This window comes from Orcinus orca, chromosome 3 (genome assembly GCF_937001465.1).
Source record: "Orcinus orca chromosome 3, mOrcOrc1.1, whole genome shotgun sequence".
In the NCBI taxonomy this organism is placed as follows: Eukaryota; Metazoa; Chordata; class Mammalia; order Artiodactyla; family Delphinidae; genus Orcinus; species Orcinus orca.
This window is the reverse complement of record NC_064561.1, coordinates 35233491-35250608: the sequence shown is the minus strand read 5'-3', so window position 1 is coordinate 35250608 and position 17118 is coordinate 35233491. Positions and strand designations below refer to the sequence as shown.

The 17118-nt window shown below is 38.1% G+C and overlaps 1 protein-coding gene across 1 annotated transcript; it reads left to right on the top strand.

Annotated features, from left to right (window-relative positions):
• The first annotated feature begins 8742 nt into the window (after positions 1 to 8742).
• On the top strand, positions 8743 to 15562 carry CCNG1 (cyclin G1). The gene is made up of 6 exons (XM_049708487.1): positions 8743 to 8979; positions 10056 to 10319; positions 11934 to 12187; positions 12764 to 12842; positions 12923 to 13021; positions 13248 to 15562. Exons 2-6 carry the CDS (start codon positions 10056 to 10058, stop codon positions 13437 to 13439), a joined length of 888 nt encoding a protein of 295 aa, XP_049564444.1. The 5' UTR covers positions 8743 to 8979; the 3' UTR covers positions 13440 to 15562.
• The last annotated feature ends 1556 nt before the right edge of the window (positions 15563 to 17118 follow it).

Sequence of the window (17118 nt, the reverse complement as noted above, 5' to 3'; positions counted from 1 at the left end):
CCAGAAAACATTATGCTAAGTGAAAGAAGCCAATTGCAAAGGACCACATATCCTAAGATTCCATTTATATGAAATGTCCAGAATAGGCAAATATATAGAGACAGAATGTAAATTATTGATGGCCTAGAGCTGGGGAATTGAGAGAAGAGAATGAAGAATTGACTGCTAATGAATATGGTGTTTCTTTGGGGGTGAAATGTTCTAAACATAGATTGTGGTGATGGTTGCACAACTCTATGAATATAATAAAATCCATTGAATTTCACACTTTGGGTGAAATGTATGTGAATTAAAATCTTGATAAAAATATTCAAAAAGTTTTAAAAATCACTTTGAGAGAAGAAATGATATATATGGTCACTTATGGAAGGCACATACATGTGAGAAGGAATTATATATTCAAAAACAAACACTTATGTCCATAGATTCATTAAATTCCTTTTAGTAATGATCTCAAATTAGAGGTAGGAAAAGGGTAGCAGGCGTGCCTTTTGTGTGGATGTCTTTCTGTAGAGTATTGGTATGATGACCTCTCCTTGGAAGAAAGGGGATTATAGTCATACGGGCTATGAAAACACCTTTTGCTTGAAATGTACAATGAATCAGAGATAAGTCTGTATGAAACATCTTTTTTTTTCAATATATAATGAATCAAGAGTAAATGTGTAAGTGTAATAAAATGTCTGATTAGAAAGATGTTTTGAGTCCTCAAATATTACCAAATTCTGTTACTCAACATTATACAAATTTTTTGAGCCTTGTGGGATGATGGACTGTGGGTGGGACAGGTCAGAAGAACTGAGACTCTGTGTTCCACAGAGGACATTTCATTTGTATCGGTACTGACAAGATGTCCCTATTCATTCCCCTGTTTTAAAAAAATGAAAACTTGGAACCACAATAATAATTAATTCACAGCCCAAGAGAGGTTCTTAACATCACATTCCTCACAAGCAATTTCATAATAGGCTCTTTCCTTTTTCAGGTTCTTATTATTGTTAAGGGGTTTGTGCGTTAGGGAGTATTTGAATAAGCTTGCCCTTAATTTCTCAAGATAGTCCAAAAGTTATTGTGAAATAACCATCTAAAAATTAACAATAGTGAAGTCTAAGACAGAGTTTAGTTGAATAGAGGAAAGTACAATGAAGCAATGAAATTGTGAAATTCAGGATAAAATAGCATTCTTTAGTCCATGAACTTAAAATCATTTTCATAAACACATGCCACCAAAAAAAAGCATTTCTGGGGCTTCCCTGATGGCGCAGTGGTTGAGAGTCCGCCTGCCGATGCAGGGGACACGGGTTCATGCCCCGGTCCGGGAAGATCCCACATGCCCGGGAAGATCCCACATGCCGCGGAGCGGCTGGGCCCGTGAGCCATGGCCGCTGAGCCTGCGCGTCCGGAGCCTGTGCTCCGCAACGGGAGAGGCCACAACAGTGAGAGGCCCGCGTACTGCAAAAAAAAAAAAAAAAAAAAAGCATTTCTGGAGAAGTAATTCCAGAAGGGAATGTGGGATGTTCAATGGGGAAAAATAGGAGGATGAAAAGTCCTGCCAAGTGACCCTGAATAAAATCATTTAACCTCTCTGGCCTTTCTGTTCTCCCCAAGAAAATATGGATCACCATCTGTTATGGACTGAATTGTGTCCCCCCAAATTCATATCTGACTATATTTGGAAATAGGGCCTGTAAAGGGATAATTAAAGTTAAATGAAGCCACAAAGGTAGGTCCCTAAGCCGATACGACTATTGTCCTTATAAGAAGAGGAAGAGACACCAGGAAGATGCAGATACACAGAAAAGTCCACGTGAGGACACAGCGAGGAGGTGGCCCCATGCAAGCCAAGGCAAGGTCTTAGGAGAACCCTAACCTACCGTCTCATCGACCTTGGACTTCAGACTCCAGACTGTGAGAAAACAAATTTCTGTTGTTTAAGGCAGCCAGTCTGTGGTATTTTGTGATGGCAGCCCTAGCAAACTAACACACAATCTATGCCCTGAAAATCTGGCAAGGACTTTAGGGAGTTTGAGAAAATATATGTGAAAATCCTTGGTAAACTATGAAGTTTACTAAAAATAGAAGATTTTTATCTTGATGGGAATCATCATACACTTTCATACGTAAAGGAGAGTCCGCTTAAGGAAAATGCTTCACAGAAGAAAGACTAAGGAAAAACCTAAAACATTGGTTTATGTTTGTTAGTTGATTTGTTCTAGCAACTCTCCCAGTTTATGAGGTCTTGTATCTGGCATAGTAGGAGATGAATTCCCACTTTAAAGTGAAAACAACTGGAAGACTAATTTATTATTGTAAGTAAAAAAGAGCAAAGACCTTGATAACATTGCTTTGTTTAAATATACTTAGTAATTGACGTCAGCAGTATGGTGGGTTGCAATTTATTTATCTCACAGAAGTTTACTTATTTCTGCAGATAATAATATCTAACATTTAATAAGTCCTTACATATGCTACTTCTGAGTATTAGTTCAATTAATTAAACCTCTGATGTAGTACTGTTATTATTTTCCCAATTAAAATATGAAAATATTGAGAGTGGGAGATAGTAACTGGGGAAAATGAGACCCAGACTGTAGTCTGTCCCTTCATGTCTCAACCAAACCACTGCTTTTAGTTATTAAAAATTCTTCCACAGGCCAGGATTGACAGGAAATGTGTTATAAAAAAATCTATATCAATGCTATTTGGCAGTATTACTTATCACATCCACATATTTCCATGCTCACACACATTTATGGTTGTATGATGTAAATATATGTATATTTCCATTAAAAATAGAAACCTCCATAATGTGCCTAAAGTTTTTATTCTATTTGAGCTCAATCTATGTATGGCTGACTTTCAACAAAAGCTAGATATTTAAGGCTTGGATGGATGCCTTGTTCTATCATATTTTAACTACATATGGTTACATAAAATGCATGTTTTTATTTATTACTCTTACTTCAACACTGATATAAAGCTCCTAAACCTGGCAAGCCAGAATATTTTAAATCAAGAGGAGTGCTTTGGATAATCTGAAACTGGAAATGCTGAATATAAAATAGCAATAGAAAACATAAACATTTATAAAGCATGTAGTGATATTTCTTAACATCTATTTAGAGAATTTTAGGCTTGCTAAACACACATAATTTCTGCCCCTTTGTGTTGTTCCCTTCCATTGTAGTCTGTGAGTATTTGACTATATAGAAGCTTCTATAACAATACAGCTGACGGAATGCAAATTGACTAGTGTCATCTGAGAACTTAGATTGTTCTAGCAGTCAGATCCTTCTTTTTCTCTGCTGGCTCTTTCTGGTCATTACTTAAACATGCACAAGTCTAGCTCATCTCTGAAAAGCAAAATATCTCTCTCAACACCATTCCACTCTCTGTCCAGGGTCTCTATCCCTCACAGTCCAGCCCCTTGCAAGAGTGGGTCACACATTCATTGATTTCATTTTCTTTCTCTATTGTTCATACTTCATTTCATCCTCTTTGCAGCATCAGACACTGGTGCTCACTCTCTCCTTGAAACACTTTCTCTTAACTCCAGTAACATGCCTTCTCCTTCTAGATCCCTTCAGAGACTCCTGTTCCCTAGACTCTCTCCTCAGGCTTCTCTTACCACCTTCAATTGTCCCTGACTGATCTCCTTCCATGACTCAATCACCTCCCATATTCTGATGAGTCCCAAAGTTATCAGTAGCACCAAATGTTTCTCTGGATGCCTTTGGACATCTCCACCTGGAGTTCCCTCAGGCATCTCTAGGTCAACGTCTTCCCCTACAAACCTGGTCCTTTTCCTGTATTCCCTGAACTTAGCACATAAATAGACTCTTCATTCAACTTTTTGCCTGAACCAGAAATTTGAACAGTATTCTTGACTCTGCCTTCATCCTGATCACCTAACCAATCAAATCTAATCAATCACCACAATCCATCAGCTCAACCTCCTAAGGTCCCTTGAATCCATCTCCTTCCCATTCCCACTCTCACTCCCTCAGTTCAATCTTCTCATGTTTTCCTAGGTGAAGGCAGTGGCCTCTTAAACTGCTCTTCCGACTCCACTCTTGGCCCCCTCTTTCCTCTCTTCACACTGATGCCAAATGGTCATTCTAAATCACAAATCCAGTTGTGACAGTCCCTTTAAATTCCATGGTTGGTTCCCCAAAGCCTATAAAGTCCAAAATTCCAATAATGGTATATATGGTATACCTGGTCCTTCAGGATAAGCAACTGCTTCTTTCCCCACCTCACTGCTAGACTGCCCCACCTCCAACACCCTCCATGCTTTAGCCAGAGTCATCTATATTTCATTTACAGAAATCAACGTAGTCTCCCTTTCCTCCATGCCTTTGCACATACTGTTGCTTTTGTCTGGAATGCCCTTTGCACCAACCTCTTCACTTGGCTGCATCAAAACTCAGATCACGAGTTAAAGAGTTAAAAGGCTAAAGAAATGAGGAAAGTGGTGACCTCAGGCAAGGAAGGCTGACCTAGAGAACAAAAGTTCAGACCTATGAGATCCCTAAGGGACAAAAAAGCTAGATTAGAAAGTACTTCATTTCCCAAAATTCAACTCTGTCAAAATCTTTTGTAAAGGGGTATGTGTGTGTGTCTGGGTGTGTCTGCATGCACTTTTGTGAGGAAGGTTAGCAGTACAGGCAGAGACCTAAATAAGGAAGGAAACTATTATCCCTCCCCATTCCTCCTTCTCCTACCAAAGCAGCAGACCCCAGAGACACCTTCAGTGTGGGCTTCAGACTAGAAAGAGATGCACCTGGAGAATGACCCAGCTGATCCTACCAACCCCTATCTTCACAAAACACAATAGCCAACACACCCTATGGCCCAAAATTGTAACATTTTCAATCTGGGACTACAAAACACAATGGTTTGGCACCTAGAAAGTTCTCAATAAATATTTGTTGAATGATGAGACAAACAGAAAGTAAATAGGCAACATGGGCAAAATGTTGATGATTACTGAAGTTGGGTAACGAGTTTAAAAGGTTCCAAAATAAAAACTTGTCCTTAAACGCTGTAAAATCCAAATTCAAGCTATGTGTTAAGAATATTTAGTAAACAGTAAAAAGTAGCTGCTAAACAGGAGATATACGAGATATTCCTCATTTCTGAACATAATAATAATATCAAAGTTGTTAGAGGACTAAGTAAGATCATGTGTGTTTAAGTTCAGCACACAGCCTGGCACTTGGGAAATACATAACAAATGCAAACTCTTATCGTTATTGGCTGATCTTGGCTTTGGGCCCTGTACTCAACAGAGCCTATGGCCATTAGACTAAATGCTAGCAAGTGGGGAGATCTGTGTCTAATGTCTCCCAGTGCCTTTACATAGCAGTGGTTACTTGACAAAGTTTATTTTTCCACTGAATATAGTAACATCTCAATTAATTGGAAAGGGTTACTTTATCAGAGATAGCTAGAATCTCTGAAAGGCAAGATATACCTGACATTACTAATCTGTTTTCTATGTATCCTTTTCCCTGCCTCCCCATCACCACCCAAACTATACACAATTTCTCTGCTATCCCAGGGGCTAATGAAGACTCCAAAAAGCCACAGCCAAGCAAGTTCTCTTCTAAGACAGAGCAGATGCACTAGAGAATAGTTGGAGAGGTGGAGGGGGCCATAATTAGCTCCAGGAAGGATCAGGAAGTAGAGCGGAAGAGACTGAGCTGAGATCTTCGGATCCTCACTTTTTCAGCCCTCATCACAGTTGGACAAGCCCACATTCAAAAGTTCTGGACATTTGTCAGGGAGCCTCAACAGAGGGTGAGGTGCAAAGACTCCAGTCTCTAGGATGGAAACAGAACCAACGAGGAATTTCCCTCGTCAGGGCAGCATTTGACAAGCCACCACTGTTATACCTGCTTGTTACAATTTTTGCTGCTCAAGGCACTTTTATAATCTGCAGTGTAGAGAATATGATTAAATCCTCCTGTTAACTGCCTTGGATTCTTGCCCAGCCTTGAGGCCATTACTCTGAGCTTCAGTACTTGCTGCACTTAACTGCTGATTAAGAAGAAGGTGTGAAGATGGCAGCTGAATATATCACTGAGCCTAGAAAATACCCTGGAAGTCAGTCCTTTGAAAGATTCCTGATAGACTCATTACTAAATCTGTAAGTCTTTAAAAATAAATCACAATTAACAAAAGGCTCATTTTTTTTTCTTTTACAACAGTACATAATTGAGTCTTACATTTGCACATTTTGCTAATTAGGACTTTAAAATTATTTAAATGATAGTCTGTATTCTAATATTATGCAATAAAAATGACAGTGGAGGTGAGGGGAAGGAGAAAAGGTAAAAAATGTCCATTTGATCTGATTTGTATTGAATCAATGTTTCTTCAGTGCTATAGAAACAATTTTTTTCATGCAGGTAATTTCAGATTTTAATAAAAAGTAATAAGATCCTAACATAAGAGAAAACATTTTTATTACATAAACAATGATATATTACCTAAAGCTGCATGTGAAAATTTTAAGTATAAAAAAGGCATAGAAATTAATACACATGGGACTTCCCTGGTGGTCCAGTGGTAAAGAATCCACCTTACAATGCAGGTGACGTGGGTTCGATCCCTCGTCAGGGAACTAAGATCCCACATGCCATGGGGCAACTAAGCCTGTGTGCCACAACTACTGAGCTCGCACGCCTCAACTAGAGAAAGCCCACACACCACAACTAGAGAGAAGCCCGGGCGCCACAACGAAGAGCCCATGCACCGCAACGAAAAATCCCGCATGCCCCAGCGCAGATCCCACAGGCCGCAACTAAGACCCAACGCAGTCAAAAATAAATAAATAAATAAATCTTTTAAAAAAAAGAAATTAATACACACAATTTAGATACTTTCATTAGTGTTAAGTAAACAACTCCAATACTCCCATTCTAGAAGACTAACTGACAATAGATAAAACAGAATTAAATATATGTTAAGCAAGACATTTCAAAAGAAATGTTAGTAATTTAATAATAAAGGTTACCATTTATCAACTACTTACTGTGCTCTGGGCACAATGCCTACCTCTTTAGGTACTTTGCATTATTTAATCCTCTCAATAACCCTGTGAATAAGGTATTTTTACTTCCTATTTTTTAATAAAAGAAAATGGAAACTCAATGCGATTAAAAACTTGCTAAAAGTCATGTACCTAGTTAGTAGCCTGTGACTTGAAAATAAATCAGTTTATATTGTCCACAAAACTACACAATCCACAAGGACAGGAACCAGTATATTCTGTCCTCCACTGACACATATTACGTGTTCAACAAGTAGTGAAAGAGTGCATGTGTACATACCTATATTCCTAATTTTGTTACTAATTTTGTTCCTTTGTTACTAAAGGAGAAACATTTACATTTGTAAACTCACACATTATTGTAAAAAGAACTTTTTAAATGTTTTTAATTGCTCATTTATATTCATTACGTGAGTTCTTTTTCAAGGATGACCAAGGCCTCTTCCCCATTTGAAACACAGAGGTTTGACAAACTGACCTAGTGATGTGGCTAAGGTAATATTTTAGGGCATTAACTTTTTCTCTCAGGTTTTCCCTTCCCCTTTCTCTCCACAACTCTGCTCCCATTTCAGGGCTTGGTTCTGTGTCATTGCCTCAGGGAAGCACCCGGCAGGGCAAACAGCAAACATGCCAGCAAATCTTTCAGATTTTAATTTTTTCAAAGCCCAGGTAGCCACTAACCAGGAAGAGACCATGAGAACAGAGACATCAAAGTACAGTCCACCAGAACTGATAACCAATTCCTTGTTCACCAATCCTCAGGCCCTTTTAACGTAGACCCTTCCCATTTGTGACAATAGGGAAAGAAAGAGGGAAGGAGTGAGTCCAGGAAGGCTTCAAGCTAACTATTTTTCCACTTACCAGGCAAAGGCTCACAATCAGAGATTAAGTTCATGGACAGCAAGTAAAAAGACTAATATTGCTTCACACACGGATCTGTGAACTCAGATTCATAAGCACTACAATTATTTTTGTCTACTTATTCCTCTTGAGTCAACCACACACCTTTCATTTTAAGCCGATGAAGAACTACCAACTTTCCTAATTTGTTCAAAAATCAAATTCAGGAAATTGGTAGGAGACCAAGAATGTACGTAGCCCAACTCCACCCTTCGATAAATTATACAAAAAAGCAAAACAAGGCAAGGAACAAGTGATTTCCAAAGCTCACACGGAGAAACTTCTGGAGATTTAATAAACCACACCATAGAATATCCACCACCTCTCCAACTGCAGTGAAAAACCAGGCCTTTTTTTTTTTTTTTTTTTTTTGTGGAATCAGACACTGTATTTTTAGAGAGAGCAAAAGCACTCTACTAAACCGAACGGAACGAAAACTCCCAGTACATTCTGGAACGATATTCTGGCCAATCCCCGCCAGCAGAGGTCTTACCGGGCCTGGGTTGGTGCGCGCGGCGTTCAGCTCCCCCTCCTCTTCATTGAAGACACTCGGGGAAATCCTCCAATGAGAGACAGTGAGAGGTAGGGGGCGTGGTCTCAAGGGGCGGAGAATTTGACTCCGGGATAGTGAAAAGCGTGTGCTGATTGGCCGGACTTCTTCCCTCTACGGACCAGCCCTCTTTGGACAGCGGGAGCCATCTATCATAAGACTTACACCAATCAGCGGCGAAAATGCCTCCCATGTGCCCCTCCCACCGCAGCGAGAAAACCCCGCCCTCCAATATATTACTCAGGAGGCCAGGCGCGGCCTCTTCGGCTCCGAGCAGACCCCAAGGAGGGCAGTGTCGTCTCGGCGGCGCTGTAGAGACCTCCACCCAAGACGGCTCCCCCTCCCCGGGCCTCTCCCGTCTTGCCCGCGAGCCCACTCGCCTCATAGGCCTCTCGGTTCTAATATCTTGGGGTGAGGTGAGAGCAGGCCCGGGGAGGGTGGTTACCGCTGAGGAGCTGCAATCGCGATCAAGGTGAGCTCGGATTTCGGGGTTGACCTCGGAGTGCGGGTAGGGAACAGGGTTGGGGGGCGCGGGGTGAGGGGTAGGTCTCGAGCCCTTTTCCTCGGTTAACTCTCCCCGAGCAACAAGTTCAGGCTAGTACGAGCATGGAGGGGCGGGGCCAGATGCGACCTCCTGAGATGTCTTAGTGTCTTATGGGCCCGATCCCAGCCCAGGGGCCAAAGAGTTGGACCCTTGAAGTTTGCGGTTCTCCATCTGCCCACCCTTTCCGTCGCGCAACCCTAAGGATTCTTTCTGCCTCCCTGTCTTTCGATTGTTGCGAGGAGAGACCGTCCGTGTGTCCAGGGCTTAGCCCGTGCCCGCAGCAGGCACATAGTAGATGTTCAGTATTGTCTTAAGTTAATGGAACTCCCAGATTCCTCTTGCAGGCTGGATTAGCCTCCCGCCCCCACTGCGTGCACCCATAACTGCCTTTAAGCTTCCTTTCCTAACATCAATAAAAGTTAACAGTTACTGAGCAGTGAGTGCCAAGCACTATGCTAAACTCTTTAGTTGAATCATCTTGGTTAATCTTCACAGCCATTCAAAGAGGCAGATATGCCTCATTTTACAGACTAGAAGTAAGCTCATTAATATTGCCCAGTGTTCATTAGGCACCTACTGTATGTGCTAAGTACCTGTGTACCTAGATGATGTCATTCATTCCTCACAAGTGTCTATCAAATAGGTAATAACCTTATACCCACTTTACGGACTAGGAATTGAGGACTAAGAAAAATTTACTAACTTGAACAGTTCACATTGTTAATAAATGGCAGAATACATGCTACCATCTAATCTCAAAGTTTGGGCATGAAGATTTGCATTTTTTTTCTTTAAAAAGGCATGGCTACTGCCCTCTAGGAACTCACAATTTAGGATGTGACCAACTGGTTGGGGAGGTGGAGAATTACAGATGGCATTTTGCAGTGACTTAGATTCACTAATAGCATTGAGGGAGGGGAGACTTGTGTTATAATGCACCTGGCACAACACAAGGCAGGAAGGGCTGTTCTTTCACTCCTTTCTGGGCTTTGTTCTATATATAGATGATAGAGGTACTGACAACAACTGACTCTCAGAAACTGCTACACCAGCTGAATGCCCTGTTGGAACAGGAGTTGAGATGTCAGCCAAAGGTCTGCGGCTTGAGACTAATTGAATCTGCACACGATAATGGCCTTAGAATGACTGCAAGACTGAGGGACTTTGAAGTAAAAGATCTCCTTAGTCTAACTCAGTTCTTTGGCTTTGACACGGAGACATTTTCTCTAGCTGTGAATTTACTGGACAGATTCCTGTCTAAAATGAAGGTACGTCTAAAGCTACATTACCCTGAGTATTTCGTGGTTTTGTTCAATGTGTTTTGGGGGTGGTATTGCTAGCTTTGGGCTGGTATTCATAACTTTTTTTGTTTTCAGCAAGTAGCCAAAACATTATGGTAATTCTGTGTACTACAGCACTGATGAAATCCTTCCTTTTAATTAAGAGTGATGCATCATTTATTCAACTTACTTTCTGACATTGAAAAGTAGTCTAATATTAAATAATTACTTGCAGAGTCTCCCAGTAGGAGAGTTGGCTGTTGTTTTTTAAAGTCTTTTTTGATAGATTGGGTGTTTTCATTTATTTACTGTTGTTTCTGAATTTTAAGAAATGTGTTAGAGGCAGAATGCTAGATTGGGGGTTAAGAATTAGACTATATTTCTTTTTTTTTTTCCTTTTTGTTGATGCTGTCAACCATCTGGTCATAGAGTATATTTCTTGATCTCTATTCATATAGAATAAAGTTCTAATTGTTTTAGCCTTAAATTTACCCAAGTCGTGCTTATGCTTGTCATTTCCAGCCTAAGTTTGCATATAATAGAGAGTATCTTCTGAAGGAGCATTTATATATAGTTATTTCCCTGTATTGGATAAGCAGGACATCTGTGTAACTTTCAGAGCTTAATTGTGACAAATACATCTGACTTCTCTGTGTGCCAGTGGTCATTGGTAGATAATGAAATAACGTGACAGTTAAAATGCAGCTCATCTTTTAGTCCTCAGTACCTAACAGAATGCATCATATATGGGAGGAACTCAATGTGTATTGAATGGTTCAAGAAACTTTTTCAATAGCCTAATTAAACAACTTTTTAGACACCATGTGCAGGCACTACCTTTGACTATAAATGTTACATAGATGAAATACATCTATCCCTTAAGTGTATTATAATCTTAGTGGCAATAATGTTTGCACTGATAACTATTATATAGTACAAGGAATAATAAGAAAAATAATTACATTATACCTCAAAAGAGGCATAAATGTATTGCTGAAGGGGTTCTAAGAAGAGGAGAGCACAAATACTGGTAAAGGCTTCATAAAGTTTCCGTTGAGCGGAACTTAAAGTGGACAGAATTTTGACTGACAAATTTTGTAGACATTCAGAAAATGATGAATAAATTTAAAATACTGGTAGTGAATAGAGCTTTACAGGCAGGGTAAACAGTATGTGCTGTAGTATTTAAAAACATTTTACATGTGTTACTACAAAGAAAACAGCCTGGAAAAACACAACATTCTGGAAAGAAATTTTGTGCATAAGCTGTAAGGTATTTCAGTCCTCACATAAGCCTTTGACCTAGTAGCTTATTGCTTATCGTTCTGCACTGATTTAAACAAACCAAAAGAAGTACGAATTGTTATGTGCTGAAGCCACACATTACACTGAAACTTAGTCTGTTTGCTCAAAAATTGGTTCCAAGTGGGTACATATGGTTAAGAGGCTACAGTTGAGGTATCAGTGGATCTTGTTAAGTCCTTCACAGCTGAGAAATATACCTCAAAGATACATTTTCGAAGTGATAGGTTGAGTTCTAGATTATCCTTTATGTTTTTTTAACTGAAATAAGGTAAAGACATGGACTTACTGTCTTTTTAGGTACAACCCAAGCACCTTGGGTGTGTTGGACTGAGCTGCTTCTATTTGGCTGTAAAATCAATAGAAGAGGAAAGGAATGTCCCATTGGCAACTGACTTGATCCGAATAAGCCAGTATAGGTTCACAGTTTCAGACTTGATGAGAATGGAAAAGATTGTGTTGGAGAAGGTGTGTTGGAAAGTCAAAGCTACTACTGCCTTTCAGTTTCTACAACTCTATTATGCACTCCTTCAAGAGAACTTGCCATATGAAAGGTATGTGATGTTTGTTTTTAACAAAGCAGATTTGGAAATCAGAATGATGTTGTCCGGATGTTAAATAAAATCAATATCCTGGGAGAATTCCAATCAAAATAAGTAAAGTGACAGCTAAGCTCCTTGAGTTTCACTTCACCCTCCAGCAGAAGTGAGAAGACTTTTAGTCAAAAGTAGCTTCTTGAAGTCTGTGAATTCTAAAGATGGACATTTCAACTTTTTTTAAAATTACGTTTTCCATTTATAGACAAGTTAAGTTATAGAACCTAGTAGGTAAGCATCTAACACAGATGTATGGAAAAAGGAACTTCAGATTCAAAAATAGATTTATTAAAATGAAAAGAAACCTTGGGAGTTGTAGCATGATACTTTTTTTTTGGCCCAAATCAGTTAAAATTCATATATGGTATCCTTAAGAAGTTAATGTTTCTGAAGGAAGGGAAATTCTTCGAATAATTCACTTTCTATGATAAGTGTGCATAAAGTTCACTTTAAAATTGACTTATTTTTCTAAAAATTTCTTTTGACTTGATGTAAAATTATCTATATAAAATTAATTTCATTTTCTTTTTAAAGGAGGAATAGCCTTAATTTTGAAAGACTAGAAGCTCAACTTAAGGCATGCTACTGCAGGATCATATTTTCTAAAGCAAAGGTAAATATTTTATAAAGATTAAACCTATTTATATACCTACTTTTATATTCAACATTTACTTTAAAATTCATCTCTTTTAGCCATCTGTGTTGGCATTGTCTATCATTGCCTTGGAGATCCAGGCACAGAGGTGTGTAGAGTTAACAGAAGGAGTAGAATGTCTTCAGAAACATTCCAAGGTATGTCCAGGTCATAGCCTAAATCCTGTTGACAGCTGTAAAAGCAACTAAACCACTTGTTCCTAAAGTAAAATGAGATGTCCTGTGTTTATTTGAAACTTAAGTAGCTTATCCTCAAATTTTTTTGACGAGGAAACACATGTGTTAATAAGATTGCAATTATTACTATAATTAAATACTGTAGGACTTTTATTTTAAAGAATATATTTTTTTAATTTATTCACAGATCAATGGCAGAGATTTGACTTTCTGGCAAGAGCTCGTATCCAAGTGTTTAACTGAATATTCATCAAACAAGTGTTCCAAACCAAATGTTCAGAAGTTGAAATGGATTGTTTCTGGGCGTACTGCACGGCAACTGAAGCATAGCTACTACAGAATAACCCACCTCCCAACAATTCCTGAAATGGTCCCTTAATTGGTAAATTTGGTTCATAGTTTTTCTCCATGTAGAGAGACTTTTCTAATGCTATAATTTTCTTCTGCAATTCAAGAATTTAAATCTGCATTATTTAAAAAAAAAATGGAGTTGGACTAGCAGAGGGGAAAATGACTTCTCTGATCTAGTCAGCTTGTATTTGAGGACATTTACTACATTCAAGGTACAACACCCTAAGAGTAAGGAATTCTCTTAACCTTTCATATATATGTTAGCCATTTCATTAAATTTTCAGCTTAAAAAGCAGCATCATTAATAACCTGAACTTTAAAAGTAGCACTAAAACAGTATTTTCTTTTTTCAATTTCACATCATTTTGCTGTATGTAGACTTAGGCTTTGGCTCATTTAAAGTTACACGAGCCTGAGTGAGGGAGCAGGACCAAAAGTTTGAACCATACATTGAACTAATTTGAGACTGTTAGCTTATTAGCAAAATCAGTATGAACTTGGGTATTGTACTTAAAAAGTAAGTTGCGGCAGGTGGTCTCTACATTGAGTGTCTAGAAACTGCCAGGATGTCTCAACTGTATAGTGTATCATTATACATCTCAACTGTGTGTGTATCATTGCTATAGTAGTTGAACACTGGAAAGTACTTACATGCATAAAAAATGTAAGCCTCCTCACAAATATATGATATACATTCTTGCCATCTAAGTTTAATTCATGTTGGTGATTTCTTTCTTTCTACTCAAAACTAAATATTAACATAGAACACATCTACATAAGACGTGATTATGAGTCTTAGATATTTTAACAGTAATATTTGTGGCAGACTTCTGATAACTTGATTTTTTTGTTTATTAGGATTGGCAGACTTCTGATAACTTGATTTTTTTGTTTATTAGGATTCTTACAGCAACAAATAACTCTTCTGAAGCCTTTCTCCTGAGCTGTGGATTCCATAATGTTATAACGGATTTAAGCTGTGAAGCCTCAAAATATCACAAGTAGATTAACATTGGTGTTTTCAGATTTGGGAAAACTGCCTAATTAACATTACCCTATAGTGGAATTACTCACATTTGAATTCACCTGTGAAGCATACAAATCAAAGCTAACAGCATAAATGTGAAATGCTAATGACAAGCCTGGGAAGGTAAACTGTGAATCTTCATTTCTAACACTGATCCAACTTTCTGTATTGGGTCAATATATTGTATTTAGGTGGTGTTAAAAACGGTAACCTACTTAATTTAAATTTAAACTTTAAATTTAAATATGAGGTTTACATCAAAACCACCACTTCACAAATGCACTTTTAAGGCATAATAAGGGTCAGTATTCTAGGCAGTGAAAATGGTTTCTTGGCACCCATAATGCAAGTAATATATAATCCAGAGATGTGGACTTTATTGCTACATGGGAGTCACATTTAAATTTGAGGGCATTTTATATAAAGCAAAACTACAGACCTATTAATTTCAGCATATTAAGTTACCTTTAATATTTTTCTAGAAAACAGGTGATGTTCATATCCATGATTTAAAAAGTTTTATACAAAATTTACTGCCTCAGTCTAGTCCCATCAAGAAAATTAGTTTTTACTGTAGTAGTAACTCAAATTAACGTCACTCTGAAAACTTTGATTTAACACTCCGGAAGTTTTTACTAAGCACTGTTTTTATGAAACTGTCATTGCTTCTAATTTAGAGTTTTGCTTAAAAGGGAGAGAATATACTTTCATTAATTGCCCCTACTGTGCCAAAGGAAAGTATTAAGAAAGGTAAGTAGGCATCTTCATAATTATAAGGTTGCTGAGGTAGTGTTCAGGATTTCAGTGAACCTAAGGAGATCTACTGTGTTAAAGTGTCAGTTAATGTAATGTGTAGCCTGAATCCATCCAGGATGGCTGTACCCAAGTTTGACATCATGTTATGGGGAGATATGCATTGGAAAATAAACCAAAGAACCACAGTGTATCTTATACTTTTGTAAACCATGTTTTATGGATAACTTTCCAGTTTTCCCAAAAGACTGATAAATTTCAATATTTTGAATACATCAGTGTTAATTTTGAGTTGGCAGAGGTAACCTAACCAACTACCATTATGTTTTGGTACTAAGGGATATAACTTTCAATAAAGTTACTGAAATGCATTCCTTTGCTGGGTGGTTTTCTATTTGTTTCTCTTCTAATTTAATTAACTATTTTGGCACTGTGATAATAGAACCACAATAAAAAGCTGTCTTCACTCACTATATTTAAATTTAGCACTAAAGTAAGATGCATGGTAGGAGAAACAAAATTTCGTATAAGAGTATGGCTATTACCTAATTGACACTTTCCTTTCTAATGGTTTTTTAAAGATAGACACAAGATGATGACAATTAAATATGCTTAATATGCATTAAAAAGTCAGTGTTTATACACTATTGGTCGCTTTTATTATTTAGATTCATCACTACTATGGCTATCCATAATACAAATTCACCCTCAGATTCAGCCCACCTGAAGTTCTGTGCAACCCTATTATCTAATTAAACAGTATTCCAGCAGGTCGTTGTTAATCTGCTTAGATCACTTGTTAATTATTATTATTGGAACTGAAACAATAGATGACTTTGAACTGTTCATGTTTAAACTAACAAGATACAAAGTACACATTGTATGGAATTACTGGTGAAAGAAAAACTTTTATAAAAGAAGGTTCCTGGGCTTCCCTGGTGGCGCAGTGGTTGAGAGTCCACCTGCCGATGCAGGGGACACGGGTTCGTGCCCCAGTCCGGGAGGATCCCACATGCCGCAGAGCGGCTGGGCCTGTGAGCCATGGCCACGAAGCCTGCGCGTCCAGAGCCTGTGCACCACAAAAAAAAAAGGTTCCTTTGGTATTTGACTCAGGTTAGATATATTTAATAATCCCTCTTTTCACAAGTGCTGTTTTTAAAAAGGGACCTGAACATTCTATGTATTTCTAATTATGTGACATACTTTCTAAAAACTAGACATTTCTGATCTAACATTTGTGGTTAACAATGATAGTTTTTACTGTCAGGTACTATAGTCAGATGTTTTAGATGAATCATCTCATGTAATCCTTAATCCTACAAATTGAATGAGATTATCCCAATTTACAAATGAACCAGAACCAAGGAACAGGTAAGTGATGAGCCCAAGGTCATACACCTGTACTTGGATGTGTGATTCAAATCCAGGCAATTCTGACTCCGAGGCTATGCTCTTAACCTCTCTGCACATTACTTCCCAATATAGATTAAATGGACTTGTGAAATTGTATCAAAATTACCAGGAATAAAGAGGGATATTAAAAAATGATAAAAGAATCAATTCACCAAGACATGACAATCTTAAATATGTATGCACCTAACATCAGAACTTAAAAATACAAGAAGTAAAAACAGCAGTGAAAGGAGAAATGAACAAACCTTCAATTACAGTTGGAGACTTAAACACTCCACTCAGTAATGTATAGTACTAGAAAATCAGCAAGGACATAGAAGGACTGAAAAGTACCAACAACCAAATAAAAAATCATTTACAACAGCTCCAGAAAATGAACACTTAGGAATAAATCTAACAACAGATGTACAGGTTCTATAAGCTGAAAACCATAAATGCTGATGATCTATATCAAAGAGGTGCTAAATGAAGATGCCCCATGTTCATGGATCAGAAGACATGCTATTCCAGTGGA